General features: G+C 38.1%; 1 protein-coding gene across 10 annotated transcripts in view; it reads left to right on the top strand.

Moving 5' to 3' along the window:
* LOC143355510 (uncharacterized) overlaps positions 1-13,346 on the top strand; it is a 181,511-nt gene that overhangs the window by 57,320 nt on the left and 110,845 nt on the right. For 4 of the 10 annotated variants that reach the window (XM_076790354.1, XM_076790355.1, XM_076790359.1 and 1 more), the window contains 7 exons: positions 610-741; positions 929-952; positions 1,065-1,100; positions 1,369-1,533; positions 1,830-1,949; positions 2,377-2,450; positions 6,729-10,894. In XM_076790354.1, coding sequence (XP_076646469.1) covers positions 610-741; positions 929-952; positions 1,065-1,100; positions 1,369-1,533; positions 1,830-1,949; positions 2,377-2,450; positions 6,729-6,891 — 714 coding nt within the window. In that variant the 3' untranslated portion in view covers positions 6,892-10,894. Of the gene's footprint in view, positions 1-609; positions 742-928; positions 953-1,064; positions 1,101-1,368; positions 1,534-1,829; positions 1,950-2,376; positions 3,312-6,728; positions 10,895-13,346 lie in introns of those variants that run through there. The other 6 variants (XM_076790361.1, XR_013082515.1, XM_076790356.1 and 3 more) reach the window with 6 other exon arrangements.

Genomic DNA, 13,346 nt, shown 5'->3' on the forward strand with positions numbered 1-13,346 from the left:
AACTCGCTAAGAATAGTCCCAAACCAGACTGCAGTCTTTGCACAAAAAGTCTTTAGAAAAAACATTTGAATCTTCTTCCAATTTTCTTCGAATTTTGGTGGCAAACCACTGAAAAAGAAGATTGATTAGGTATAATAAAGTTAGTGATTTTGAAATTGTATATGAATTGTTTTTACATTTTATTATATTATTCAATGGAAAGGAACCACAAATAAGGGTTAAGTTACAGCCATTAATAATAGCCAGTTTGTTGCACTAATGAGGATGCCGTTAATCAGCTGAAAATTAAATGGAAGCTGTGTACTACCAAATTGCAATTACTGTAAAGTCTTGATCTAAGCCGAACGGAGCTATATGGTCTTAGTCAGTTCGCCAATCCCCTCCACTGTAAAGTAACACAAGTAAACATGAACGACACTAAACACGCTGTCCTTTTCTACGTTGGACGCGGTCGACAGGGTCACAATAAAATAGTAGCCCTACACGGTCTATGCCACAGCACGGACCCAAGGATTGGGCTTACATCAAGACTTTACTGTATATCTTTCTTACATGTAGTATTTGTATTTCTCTGATCTTGTGTGTAGAACTCAAGTTAATTTGATTCAGGTTCAGTCACCAACCATCGACAGAATAAATGAGTTGGACATTCGGATCGACAGAGATGCGTACGCAGATATGTTTCAAGACATTGTTTCCATAAAAACAACGGTCCTGAAACTGAAGCAGTTACTTCAAGGGGTATGCTAAATGACAATACACGTCCGAATTCTTCGAGGCATATCCGGCTTATAATCAAATATTTTGTTCATTGCAAAAACACATTCCGTTTATTTATATCGCACAATTTTGACGAGCTTCTATATTAACACACAGTTTTTTTTAATTATTTTCCATTATTATCACCAACCATGATTTATCCTTGAAGTCAGAAGAGAACGGGTTGAAGAGGGTACGTTGTATTTCTGTTTGTTTATTGCACATATTTTTATATTGTAGCCAATTATTAATATTTCTTGTCGAAACTGCTGAATAACGTGTGATGTATTCTTTTGTATTCGCAGGCAGAAACTCTCACCCCATTCGATAATACTGTAAAGGTAGTTACATTTAAAAAATCTCTATAATTTGAAATCATAACACGTTCGCCATCATCCGTGACATGCCTGCCGTGTGCATGATTTTATACTTGTCTATATTTATAAAATCACATTAATTCGACATCTGTCGTTATAGAGAACTATTCCACAAAAGACGTTTTGTTTAAAATAAAGTTATAGTCGAGGCAAATACTGACAGTGAACGTGTTAAATAAAAAAGATTCACTGAAAAAATATTATTCCATTTATGTAAATAACGACATTTCAGAATGGCCTCTTCTACAACCTGAATGAAGGAGATACCGTGGATGTTAATACTTCCCCAGGAAGTGAAGACAGTAGCATTGTTGATGAATTGGCTGATTTGCGTAGGCAGATAGTGTTCTTGCAAGGACAAGTGGAAGACAAAGACCGAACCATACAAGTATTACAGGTAAATTGAATCACATGCCGTGCTACCATCCTTAACTAGTTATTCAAATTTGAAAATGTCCTCTTAGCATAACCCACATAACATACATAAAACCTAAAAAAAGAGTTTTCGATTTCTTTTAAACACACAAGAGTGTGTATATAAGAATGTCAATGTCTTTAACCCTTTCGGAGACTTGGTAAACACATGTATTCACATATCAAAAGGCAAACTGTGAAATAGCTTAACGTATGACCGAACTTAAATTGTAATTCAAGTGGCTAATATACACATTTCACCACTTTTATCTTCTTCAGTTCCAGATGTCGAAGCTTCAAGGACCTAATAACATTGAAAGGCAAAACTGTGCAATAACCAATAGTCGCAACACTATTCTATCCATGGATACTTGCAATGCTGCAACGCAAACCGACAAGGTATATTTCCAACTTAATATTTCGCAATGATTACAGTTCACTGATTAGTAAGAGGAATTTAATAATTGGAGAGTTACTGTTGAATGTTTTCCTTTCATCTTGCTAATTATGTTTAGTCCGAATATGGTTTGAATAATGGACCACAAAATTATTCTCTGTTACGCTTCCTGGCAAAAGATATACACACGTAAAACGACACTAGTTGATCACTGCACTAGTGACTAGATAACCGAAAGCAGTACTACTAGTTGCTTCACACCAATACTCCAATACTTCTCTCCACATCACTATTTTGTCCACAGAATGTGTTCAGTTACATCTTCATTTCTCATATTTACACATAGTTGTCAACTTCTCCTATCTTTTCATATTACTTCGTTACTTTTCTCACATTGTTTATTTATAATATGTTTAATTATGGGCACAGACACGCCCAGGATCTGCAGGTACATCACTCCTACAAACACTACCTAGGGACGGTGTTATGGGGCCTGTAGTTAGGTGAGACTTTTTTTATTTGACCTCACTCGTACACTCTATTTAATTGTAATTTGATTTTTGACACTGTGAACGAATAACGACGTTGCTAATTTCGCAGAAAAATCTTAGAAAATATTTTTATACTTTTATCAGTCGACCTTGATGTTTTTGTCATGCGGAACAACTGTACATCTTGTTTATATTGCAGACTATGTTCCTAAGATTTTTCTTTAAACGATTCTATTATTTGATCGTTGTAACATCAACGAAGTATTCTATTGTAACGAGGACAATAGTTAATCTATATTTGCTGTCTCGAAACTACAATAATACAAGTACAAATCAAAATAATTGTATGAGTCACCGCTAATCTTCTGAATAAAACTTGTGACACATTACAAATATTTCTAATGTCTTGTTAGAATGTTTGTGATAAATAACCTGTTGTTTTTGCTGCTCTGGTCATTTACCTAACTTTGGTGATTCCATGCGAGACAGCTTCAGGATCGGGAAGGTAGAGTCCGTCAGTGTGTGTGATTTAATATTGGGATACTTACTCCTTTCTGCATTAAATGCTCTTATATTCATGCATCTTTTCTACATCAAAATCACTTATTTAATTGTTCGATACGAAAGCTTCTAATTCCTTTTGCATGTTAGAACAATATAATAATCTTTCTCTGTTTATTTCCTTTTTTGCTGATTCGTCTAATCCTTTTTACTGCTTCTAAATGTATGTACATAGTACACTACTTCTATTGTATAATAAGTTTGGATATAATAACCTTTTATTTTATTTGGGGTTTGTGAGCGAATCTTACATCAACTATGGTTAAACTTTACCTCAGGAAACCAGAGATTTTTAACTTTTTTTATGCAGTCCTGTTAATTTTGGCGAGAATATGCCGAAAATCCAATTTCAATCTTAGAACATCACTAGTTCAAAAGTTATGCGTGGGCGCTGCCATGTTTATATGTACATATGTATATATATTAGTGACCATAGCGGAGCCGCTATATGCCACATCTTTACACACGCACAACTTTTGAATTAGTGGTCCCCTAGAATTGAAACCTGGATTTTCAGCATTTTGTCGCTAAAATCTACAGGATTACAAAAACAAAAATAAAAAATGTCTGGTTTCCTGAAGTAAAGGTAAGCCTCAACTATTTTTTGTCATTGCTGTACAGAATATAGTAAAATTATATTTTACATCGTTCGTCTCTGTGTTTTAATATTATAACTCGCAACAACACATTATTGTGCTTATAGTAACAAAATATTAACAATGTATTAACGCGTTTCGACATAGGTTTGTTTACTTTTATTATAACACGGTACAAATGTATGTATGAAAATAAATGGAGAATATTATTCACTCGTTTGAAGAACACCAATCATTCGATGATCATTGTGCTTCAACTGATCTTTTAATCTTAAGGAAACCTCTTTTATATTAGTCTTATCTTGACAGTGCAAACTTCCTTTCGTCGAAATTTTGGATTCGATTGCAAGCCCTAATAAGAATATGTACATTAATAAAATTTCAAATTTCAACAGTTCACATTGCAACCTTAATGGTTTTAACAATAGATTGTGTATACATTGAAAAGTGTAAAATCTGCTTCGAAAGCGTCTCCGTGAAGTTCTAACGTTGTTGACATACTGATTCTCCTAGCATGTAGTATGATTAGATAAATCTGTATGATCAGTAAAAAGACACAAAGTAAATAGTTTCTTTCGTGAACTATTGTTTGGAGATTATAATGGATTTACAATTAACAATATTTCATGCTGCCTTTGATAGCCATGTACGGTAAGTTCATTGCTTACATTTTTTTATTTAAAATAGTTTATCATAATACTGATACGATATTACAAATGCTAAATCTGTCCCCAATGTTGTCTAGTTGGTGGTGTTTCCTTCACAAAGGATTTGCATTAGAAATGCTGCAAAATCATGTAGTCATTCATTCATTTTAATTTATTTTCTATTCCCCTACTGTTTCTACTTAAAGTTTCTGCTATGGATAGAAATATCATGATTTCATGCTTAATATCTTTCAACGCCCTACATTTCATATTCTAACTCATCATTCCCAAAAATGACACAACAAAGTAAGCGACAGAACATCCGTTAAAAAAGAAATCAAATTTTTGTATCGTTTCGAAGCAGAGTTGCCAGATCAGGGGAATTGATTCGAATAGATTCGAGTAGAAGCAGAAGGTAGAGTGGGGAGACAAGTCTTATTGTTAACCTGGCGACTCTGTTTCGAAGAACTTCTACCGTATTAACTAGACAATCTCTTACAATTTAACGAACGTGATTCAATTTAGGCTGTTTTTAATATCATTATGTCATAACATAAATATGCCATTTTAATTCTAAGGATTCTCTATGACTCGTTGAAAATAATTTCTTTTTTATAAAAAAATCACTTGAAGCCAGTTAAGCAAAAGAATATTGAATATTAGCAAATTTAATTATGTTACGACCAAATATTTGTTTTGAATATCAAATCGTCATACATCGCATTAATTACAGTGTCACGAAAATACTAGTTTCACTGGACAGTCATTTGTCCTGCACGCTTACGTTGTTGTGCTAATAACATATCGCTTCTTGTTGTTCTTACTACCCATTAAGATGTAGCGACCCTGTTCGTTTGCTTTGTCGATCGGTCCGCCCATGATATCCAACATCCACGAATAGATGCTTCGAACCTTTTTCGATGATCTTCGACATCACGTATAATACCTAGACAAGATTCAATGGACTTGCAAAACTAGATGTTCGCGCACCATCCTAAGAGTACCAATACTACTGTCTGTTGAGCGTAAGGAGAATATACGCTAGACCAGGCCCGGGCAACTTCTTCCCCGCTGTCGCTTCACGACTCCCACTACCATTGTACCGGTTCCCCCACTATCAACTGTTTCATATTGACCTTGCCGTGTTTTGCCTCGCGTGACTGCAAATATATGCGTGTACGTCTACACTCCACAGGAGTTTGGTGGGGAGGAATCAGGATGATGGCTCGCGAGCCGCAAGTTGCCCAGGCCTGCGCTAGACAGTCCTAAAATCTGATATTTCCTTAGACCAGGACTGGGCAGTGTCGCCAGATGAGGGGAGAGAGCACGAATTGAGGGGTAAAAGTCATCCCCTCTCTGCCAGTACCGGTCGCGGCGGAAGCGTGGGGAATAGCGCGGTAGAAAAGGAAATTAGAATGGGGGAACAAGTCTTGATCTGGCGACACTGGGCCTGAGCAACTGGTAGGGCTCGCAAGCCCCACGCGACTCTTCTTCCCACTCCTAAGACCCCCTACCATGATCCTATGGAGTGTGGGAGGTTGTCTTCAGGAGAGATAAAAGTACGGTAGGGTAATATGAAGTGGTCAGTGGTGGGGGAACCTTGCACACTGGTAGTGGGGGTCGTGAAGCGACGTCGGACAAGAAGTTGACCAGGCTAGCCTTAGATCTTTTATCAGAAGAAATGCACATGGTTATTTCTGTAATTCTTTTCATTAGTTTAATATTATTTTCGTTGATGTTGATTAACTCTTTCTTTTTAGTAAAAAGTAAACGTTGTGATATTACTAAATCCGTTCATTAATTTAATATTGTTTTAGCTTATGTTTACTTATATAAAATAAATCCTCCCTATACTCACATAATTTGTAAAACTTGCTGTAAAGATGTGATATTTTCATTGGAAATGTAGTGGTAGCTGTAAGATTATCGTTTTCGAATATTTTTATCAAAACATGTAAATAGTCAACACATATTCAAAATACCTTATCACATTACACAGTCATTCTCGAAAGTGGTTCAGGGGGCACTACAAAACCTCGAGGTCCTTACAGTTTTTAGTGTAATTATTTTCTTCCGCAAACTCTGTAATTTATTCTTTTTTCATTTTCTTTATTTTCAGACAATAACCACACTCATGCACACATAGAATCTTTGAAAATCTGCTGTACGTGGAAAATTCTTTACTTTTAGAAAAAGACATAAAAGTGTAAACAGAAAATCTAGTACTAGAGAATCTAGTAGTATACCCCGCGGTAGTGGGGATAGTTCTGGGACAATTATAGGCTAGGTATTTGGGACATTTATCGAGAAGAGACTGTAGCTGCACTCTGTGCCATACCCTAAGTCTGTAAAAGTCGACTCGTGGTCGACCCGATCGACGAACGCAGCAACGAGCGCGTCAACATTGTCGTCGTATTGTCATATCGTATTAATGAAAATATTCGTGGATGTACGATCAGTGAAAATGCCTGTGATTTCATTTACAGCTGGAGTGACTCTTGGGATCGACAACGCTCGACATTACCCGCTGAACCGAATAGTGCCAGAAGTCCTCGTAACATGAACGAGGTGCAGGATAGACTGGACCCTTTCAAAACTACTCTAACAGCATGTAAGGAAGCACGGGTAGGGATTGGGACCGCCACCTGAACTCGGAGGAAAAGCCCGGTCGCGTACACGAAGCTCGCAAGGTTACAGCAAACCTGAAGCAAACCTAAGGCAAACCTAAAGCGGCCGAGGTCCGGTCGTTGAGAGTTGGTGTACGGTTTCATCCTTTGACCCACCTATCCGATGAACGATCGGCGCGAATAATCTTGTCGATCAATCGGCACGAGCAGTCCACTAGAAGTAGCATATTTGTATATTCCGAAAATTTTGACGTTATAACCGTCGACCATAAAAATTAATGTAACTGAATATTTATACGAACGCGTTACAAGGCAACTTGGAGCGAACAATGTCGGATAATATATCATGTATATACATATACATACACATACAAACACACAACACACATGCCTATCATTTATAGCGGAACGGTTTAACACGTTGCGACGTTCAGCGTCGCGTCGAAAGGAAAGCCAGTCATTTTTCGGTGATGTGCAGACCAACGCTTGCATGCAACAGACGAGTCGTCCGCAACCCTAACTAGGAATGTCGCCATCAACCTCTCATCACAGCATCTCATGCACCATCTCTTAACGGCCGGACTTTGCGGTCCTCGAAACGGTTTCAGAGCGCGAATATTCACCTGCTCGCCTAGCAGTTTAGAGATAAAACGAAGAAACAATTATATTCAACAGAGTTGGTAGACTCGGTATTAGTTGGATACAATTTTGAACGAGTGTCAAGCTCGGGCGAACACTTTGCTCTGCTCGCGGAAAACCGGACCACAGAATGTATTTTACAGATGCGAAGCTGGAGTTTTTCAGATTTTTACAAAATATCCGAAACGTGCGAAAACGTGTGAAACAAGCCAATATTCAACGTGTAGTAATATAATATACATAACTTTCTAGTAGCTTGTCGACAAACGATAGTGTACTTAAAGATTGTGTTAGATGTAAAACTATTGTACTTAAACGATGAGTATGATTTTCTTTAAAAAGTTATCTTCGTTGTATTCATACATTATATCGGTGTTTCTCAACCCGTTTGTCGCGAAAATATTGAACATTTTTCAGAATTTTGAATAAGCTCTTCCTGAACATTTCATTGATCTTTCATCTTTCTACCGCCGACCGATCGAACGGAAAAGAAGAAATAAACATTTTTATTCGAAAGATTGCGATGCGTCGCATACATTTTATTAAATTTAAAGTGTGTCGCTCATCCAAATAGGTTTGGAAACACTGTATTAGATTTTTGAATATTGCCACACATTTTCCTAGAATTGCTATGTAGTAGATTTATACATAATAAATATAGAACTACATAGAAAATATACATTATTTTTATACTGAGCTATGTAAAATATTCTAAATCGCATAAACTCTTGACCCGTTCCGTTTTGTACATTTCAATTTCATTACAATTTCTAACGTCAAGTACAAAAGATTGCAAACTTTACCGTCGAATAATCTTTAATTGTAACTTTAATTTATCAACTATCAATTCGCCTCTGTAAAATGCTGTGTGGACGTTTAGAAGCGTTCGAACAAAGCGTGGGCCCAAAAGTATAGTTGTGCGCGATCTTTTCGGCTTACGTACATTCGTATAAATCCAACTGTAGCATGATTTTTATGGTGTCTTGTTAATCAACTTACCAGAGCAACAAGTTATGGCAATTTCGAGAACTATACAACTGTAGCATTTTAAACTATTTTATCAGAAGTATTTTGTACCAGCAAGTTTTTCTCTTGTTATAATATATGTCGCGAACATATGTCGAGATATATTACCGAACGATAAACGATGTTCAGCATATTTTAAATTCAGTTTTAGTAACGAGAGGACGTATCCAACTAAAGTAGAGTTACTAACTCTGAGCGCGAGGCTCCGAAAATCCGAAGCTGCCTTTTCTCCCCAACGAAATACTTGAAACACGTCCGGCCATGTGACTTCCAAATGGCGGAACGCGTTTCAGAACTTGGAAAGATTGAAACCAAGTAATTGAGTAAGGACGATGTCGAGGTCAGGCCATTGAATGACGAGGGAGTCAGGTGTGGAAAGGATTGTCTTAAAGCAGAGCCGGGCAACTGGCGGCCACATTGTTTCCCTCCCCTGTTCTCAGCAGTGTTGCCAGATGAGGGGAGGGAGCATGAATTGAGGGGAAAAAGTTACCCTCTCTCTGCCAGTACCGGAGCAGAGGCCCTGGCCGAAGCATAGGGGAATAGCGCGGTACAGTGAATTCTCATTATGAGTCAGTGTCAACCTTACAATTTGGAGTCAGTGGAACTACCTACATCACCGCGGTGAGAAGCCGAAGCTCGATAGCCGTCTCTCGAGCTATGTGCAATATTGTATCGGAGAAAGATATTTTCTCAGTCTTCTTGTCACTATCGCCTAGTAGTCATAGGCTTTTATGACTTGTAGACGGATATGACTGTTAGGTTTCCAGTGTGCCCTGTATATTTCAAATGCGACGCTCGGCGATAACCTCAGATTTCGTCTAAAAGTCAGTCACCAGAACGGCCAAACTGACTCGTAACGAGAATTCACTGTAGAAGGAGAAATTAGAGTGGGGGAACAAATCTTGATCTGGCGACTCTGGTTCTCAGTGCCTACCAGCGTCTCCCACCATTCCACTGGTACTTTATGAATGAAGTAGTGTGCGGCCCGCGGGACCCAGTTCTCCGGCTCTGGAGATAAAGTCAAGCTAGAAGTGGTGTTGAAGAGTGGGAGAACCGGCTAAGTAATGGCGGGTGTCGCTCGAAGAAGTTATCCGGCTCTGCCTTGGAGTATAAAAACATGAACAAGTAAATCGAAGAAGTATTTCTTAATTACGTCTGCGGTATAAATAGTACTTCTTTAAACTTTAAACGATCACTTTGTACCTTGTTTTCCGGAAAAGGAGACTTTGAATTAATTTGAATGACAAATTCTCTGGTATTATTGAAAATTAAACAACTACTGAAAATTGACAGAAACTTCTCTTAATATTTTCATGATCAATTGACATTCCATTTAACGTCTTTGTTCGTAAGATAACTTCAACTTTTTAGCAGATAGAATAATATTATTCGAGGAGTCGTTACGTTTTAAAGTATTTATAGATTAGTCCCTACGTGAACATTGAAAGTTATTGTTGCATTACGCTAAAAATCTTTCTTACAATTTACGGCTGTGATCACAAGGGGAATATTGTTAGCAACGGAAGAGTTAAGATTCTGGCGAAATGGCTGGGTAAGCAAAATCCTACTCCACTGTCTCTCGGCGGCTCGACTTTAGACACAGTCCGCGACATTTTCAGTCTGCATATAGCATTTCCAGAAATACGCAGTTTCGGATAATGAGTTTTGCGCGATAAGGCAATCGAGGTACGCCTAGATCAACGTTTACATGGAGCTCTTGTCCGTACACTTGACTGCGTTGTAAATTTCATATTTGTACATTTTTTTACAATTTATCTTAATTGTAATTTATTCCATTGTTTGTTAGTAAGATCATATTTGGTGCTATTAAATTTGTTTAGTTCACGATATTTGGAATCTCTTGAATTGTAGACACGATTGGTATTGGAGGGATGAGAACTAGGTTTCGGCTTTTGTTTCGGACCAACCAATCCGAAATGGAAGATCTGCTTAGGAACGACTAAAATAGTGAACAATGTCGGTGAGAACAGATACGCAGTACAACGGGAAGCGCACAAATCACCGTACAACTATAGATTGCGACACGAGTAGGTCGCAACATAGTCTTTTCATTGAGTCCTCTATCCTAGCATGCGCAGGATGCAAAGAAATATTGTCGTAGCTTTTATCGGTGAAAAGTTCATGGAAATAATGAATGAAAATGATTTATTCGAATCTTGGTCAGAATCCGCATTCTCACCTTCAAAGCGCTCCATTTAACACCTGTACGGTTAATCGAAAACAGTGCTGCAGTTTCTCGTTTCAAATGCTTTTATTTATCACGTTCGTTCTTTCCAGTTGATCTTTGTATCGTCAAAGATGTTTGGATTGGCTGTCTAGATCAATGCTACTGAAAATCAGCACGAGAAAAGAAAAGTCCCACAAGAGTATGTATGTATACAAGTACAATATATACAAGTACAAATTCGAAATTGTTATTACAGAATTATAATGCTACATGCGTACTGTACAATACATAAAAAGTCAAATTATAATGCTTCTCGTCTTTTATATTTTGTCAAGAGACAGGTATAGTTAATTTGTTATCAACGGCAGTAGAATCATCTACATCAGGCCCGGGCAACTTTTCCCGAAGCAGAAGAAACCCAGGAGCAGAGAGAGGAGTCGTCTGTGGCTCGCGAGCCGTAAGTTGCCCAGGCCTGATCCACATATACGAGCTACAACGCAACATTTCTTTACACTCTGTGTCTTGTTCTTGCTAAAGGAGATCGCAGTCTGAATGAGGTACATGGAGGTAACAGTATAACGAGGTATTAAAATCAGAGGAATTATAAAGAGAAGCTCCTCTTATAGGTCCGGGCCAGCAAGAGTCCTCGAGTGTAAAACCGTCCTTAACATTTAAACAAATTTCAGTGCCGGTCTAGAAGAGAACATAATTCAGAAGGGAGTTGGTTTGTGCTGTCTTACTGACAAAATCATTTCTATCGACTGTTGAACCTAAACTTCTTAAAACCTCGCTGGTTTTATCACCTCGATATATTGGTAACTCCAAATATGTCAACGAGACAATATCACATGTATGTTTGAAAATATGTGCTAGCGGTAGCGCGCCGATCAATCAGCCATTGTTCTCTTTGATTTTGCCGAAATTACGACGTCCATGCGCATCGCGATACGACGTATAGCTTAGCACGTTGACTATCGACCCACCGCCCTGAAATGCCCCACAAAACTACGTGATTTGGTTAATAAAACCGGAACGAAAGAATTGCGATTCATCACTTCGATTACTCTCTTAACCTTTTAAGATCCTACTGAATTCTACTGAAATCCAGTTTACCGAAACATATCATAACAGAACCACGTTTTTATACTTGAACAAAGAATTGTGTCACTCACATACGAGCGATGTGATAGTTAACGTGTCAAGCATCTGTACAAGCATTACTGATCTTGATCTTCAGATCTCTGAAGTGACTAATTCTCGGATCTTTGAAGGTCACCATTCCGCACATCTCGCGACTTGGAAAAGTGTGGGACTTTGTTTTCTAAGTTTTTAATCGTTCTGGGTCTGGATGAAAACCGGTCATTAAGATTTTTCGTTTCTAAATGAGTTAACCCTCCGTATGCTTTGCCGGGGTCATTCGTGACCCGTCGCGGTAGCGGAGAGGACAAGCTCGAGCGATCGTCAATATGTACAACTTTATTCCGATATAAGACGACGCTTTTTATTTCGACATAAGAAAATCGCTATCCCTTCTTCCTTTTTTTGAAGTTGTTCGCTCGAGACCGCTTAGTGTCAGAACGGGAGGATATGTCATAGTTTATCCTTTGCCAATGAAAGATATCGCTAAAGGATGCTGTTCGGCCGACCACTTCATAGTTTGCCTGCTATTATTCGAGCCTCTATTGCATTCTCTACAAAGTCGAGCCGCTCTCATCCGAAATAAGACGAAAGTCGGACCCGAACCATCGTCTTATATCGGAATAAAACTGTATTAGTGAAATATCAGTGTGTCAGAAATGACCCCGGCATAGGCCTAGAACTTGCAGAAGTCCGAGGGTTAATGTGCAACAAAAGTGAGCAAAGTGGTCACTCACAATTGCAACAACGTTCCATAACTTCAAGGATATATCGTGGGTACATGCAATAATATTAATGTGTCTACCCTTAACGCACAGTAACGTTGTTTAACAAATTTTGTGACGATACGTATTGCGCGATTGTTCTACACTGATAGACCTAACCGAAGATTTCGACTGAGATCATGTTTGGACTGATTTTCATCGGAGAAGCCTCCGGGACTCTGTTGGTAAAGCTTTCTTGAAGGTGCAATGTAAAATATAAAAATTCTTACCGAAAACGCTCTGACTCTTCTAGACGATCCGCGTAGTTAAGGAGCTAAGTAAGTGACTGTTAAATAAAGTTATTAAACTAACATGCGTGCTGTTAAAGTGACCTTCGATATTTATTATTTGGTATTAGGCTACTTGTATCTGAACAGCATAGAAATGTCCTAAAAAATCGACATGCGTCCTATAACGAAAAATAAAAAGCTAACAAAAGAATTGTTAATATTGCGAGGCGAAAGAACTCGATGAAAGTCGCTGGACAATAAGTCCCTTTCAGCTTTTCTTTTTGATAACGACTACGGTACCGACAGTCCTTCCGCGATCTCTCCCCCCCCCCCCCATTTCATATTCGTAAACTCATAGAAACTATAAAAACATTACTCGAAACACTTTGTGGAGATTAAATCAGCTTACTCTTGGAGAAATATCGCTACCACAAGTAACATATTCGAGCAATCGTGGCCAACTTTACTTTTAGGAAAGAGCTATCAGAATAAA

Source organism: Halictus rubicundus, chromosome 7 (assembly GCF_050948215.1).
Source record: "Halictus rubicundus isolate RS-2024b chromosome 7, iyHalRubi1_principal, whole genome shotgun sequence".
In the NCBI taxonomy this organism is placed as follows: Eukaryota; Metazoa; Arthropoda; class Insecta; order Hymenoptera; family Halictidae; genus Halictus; species Halictus rubicundus.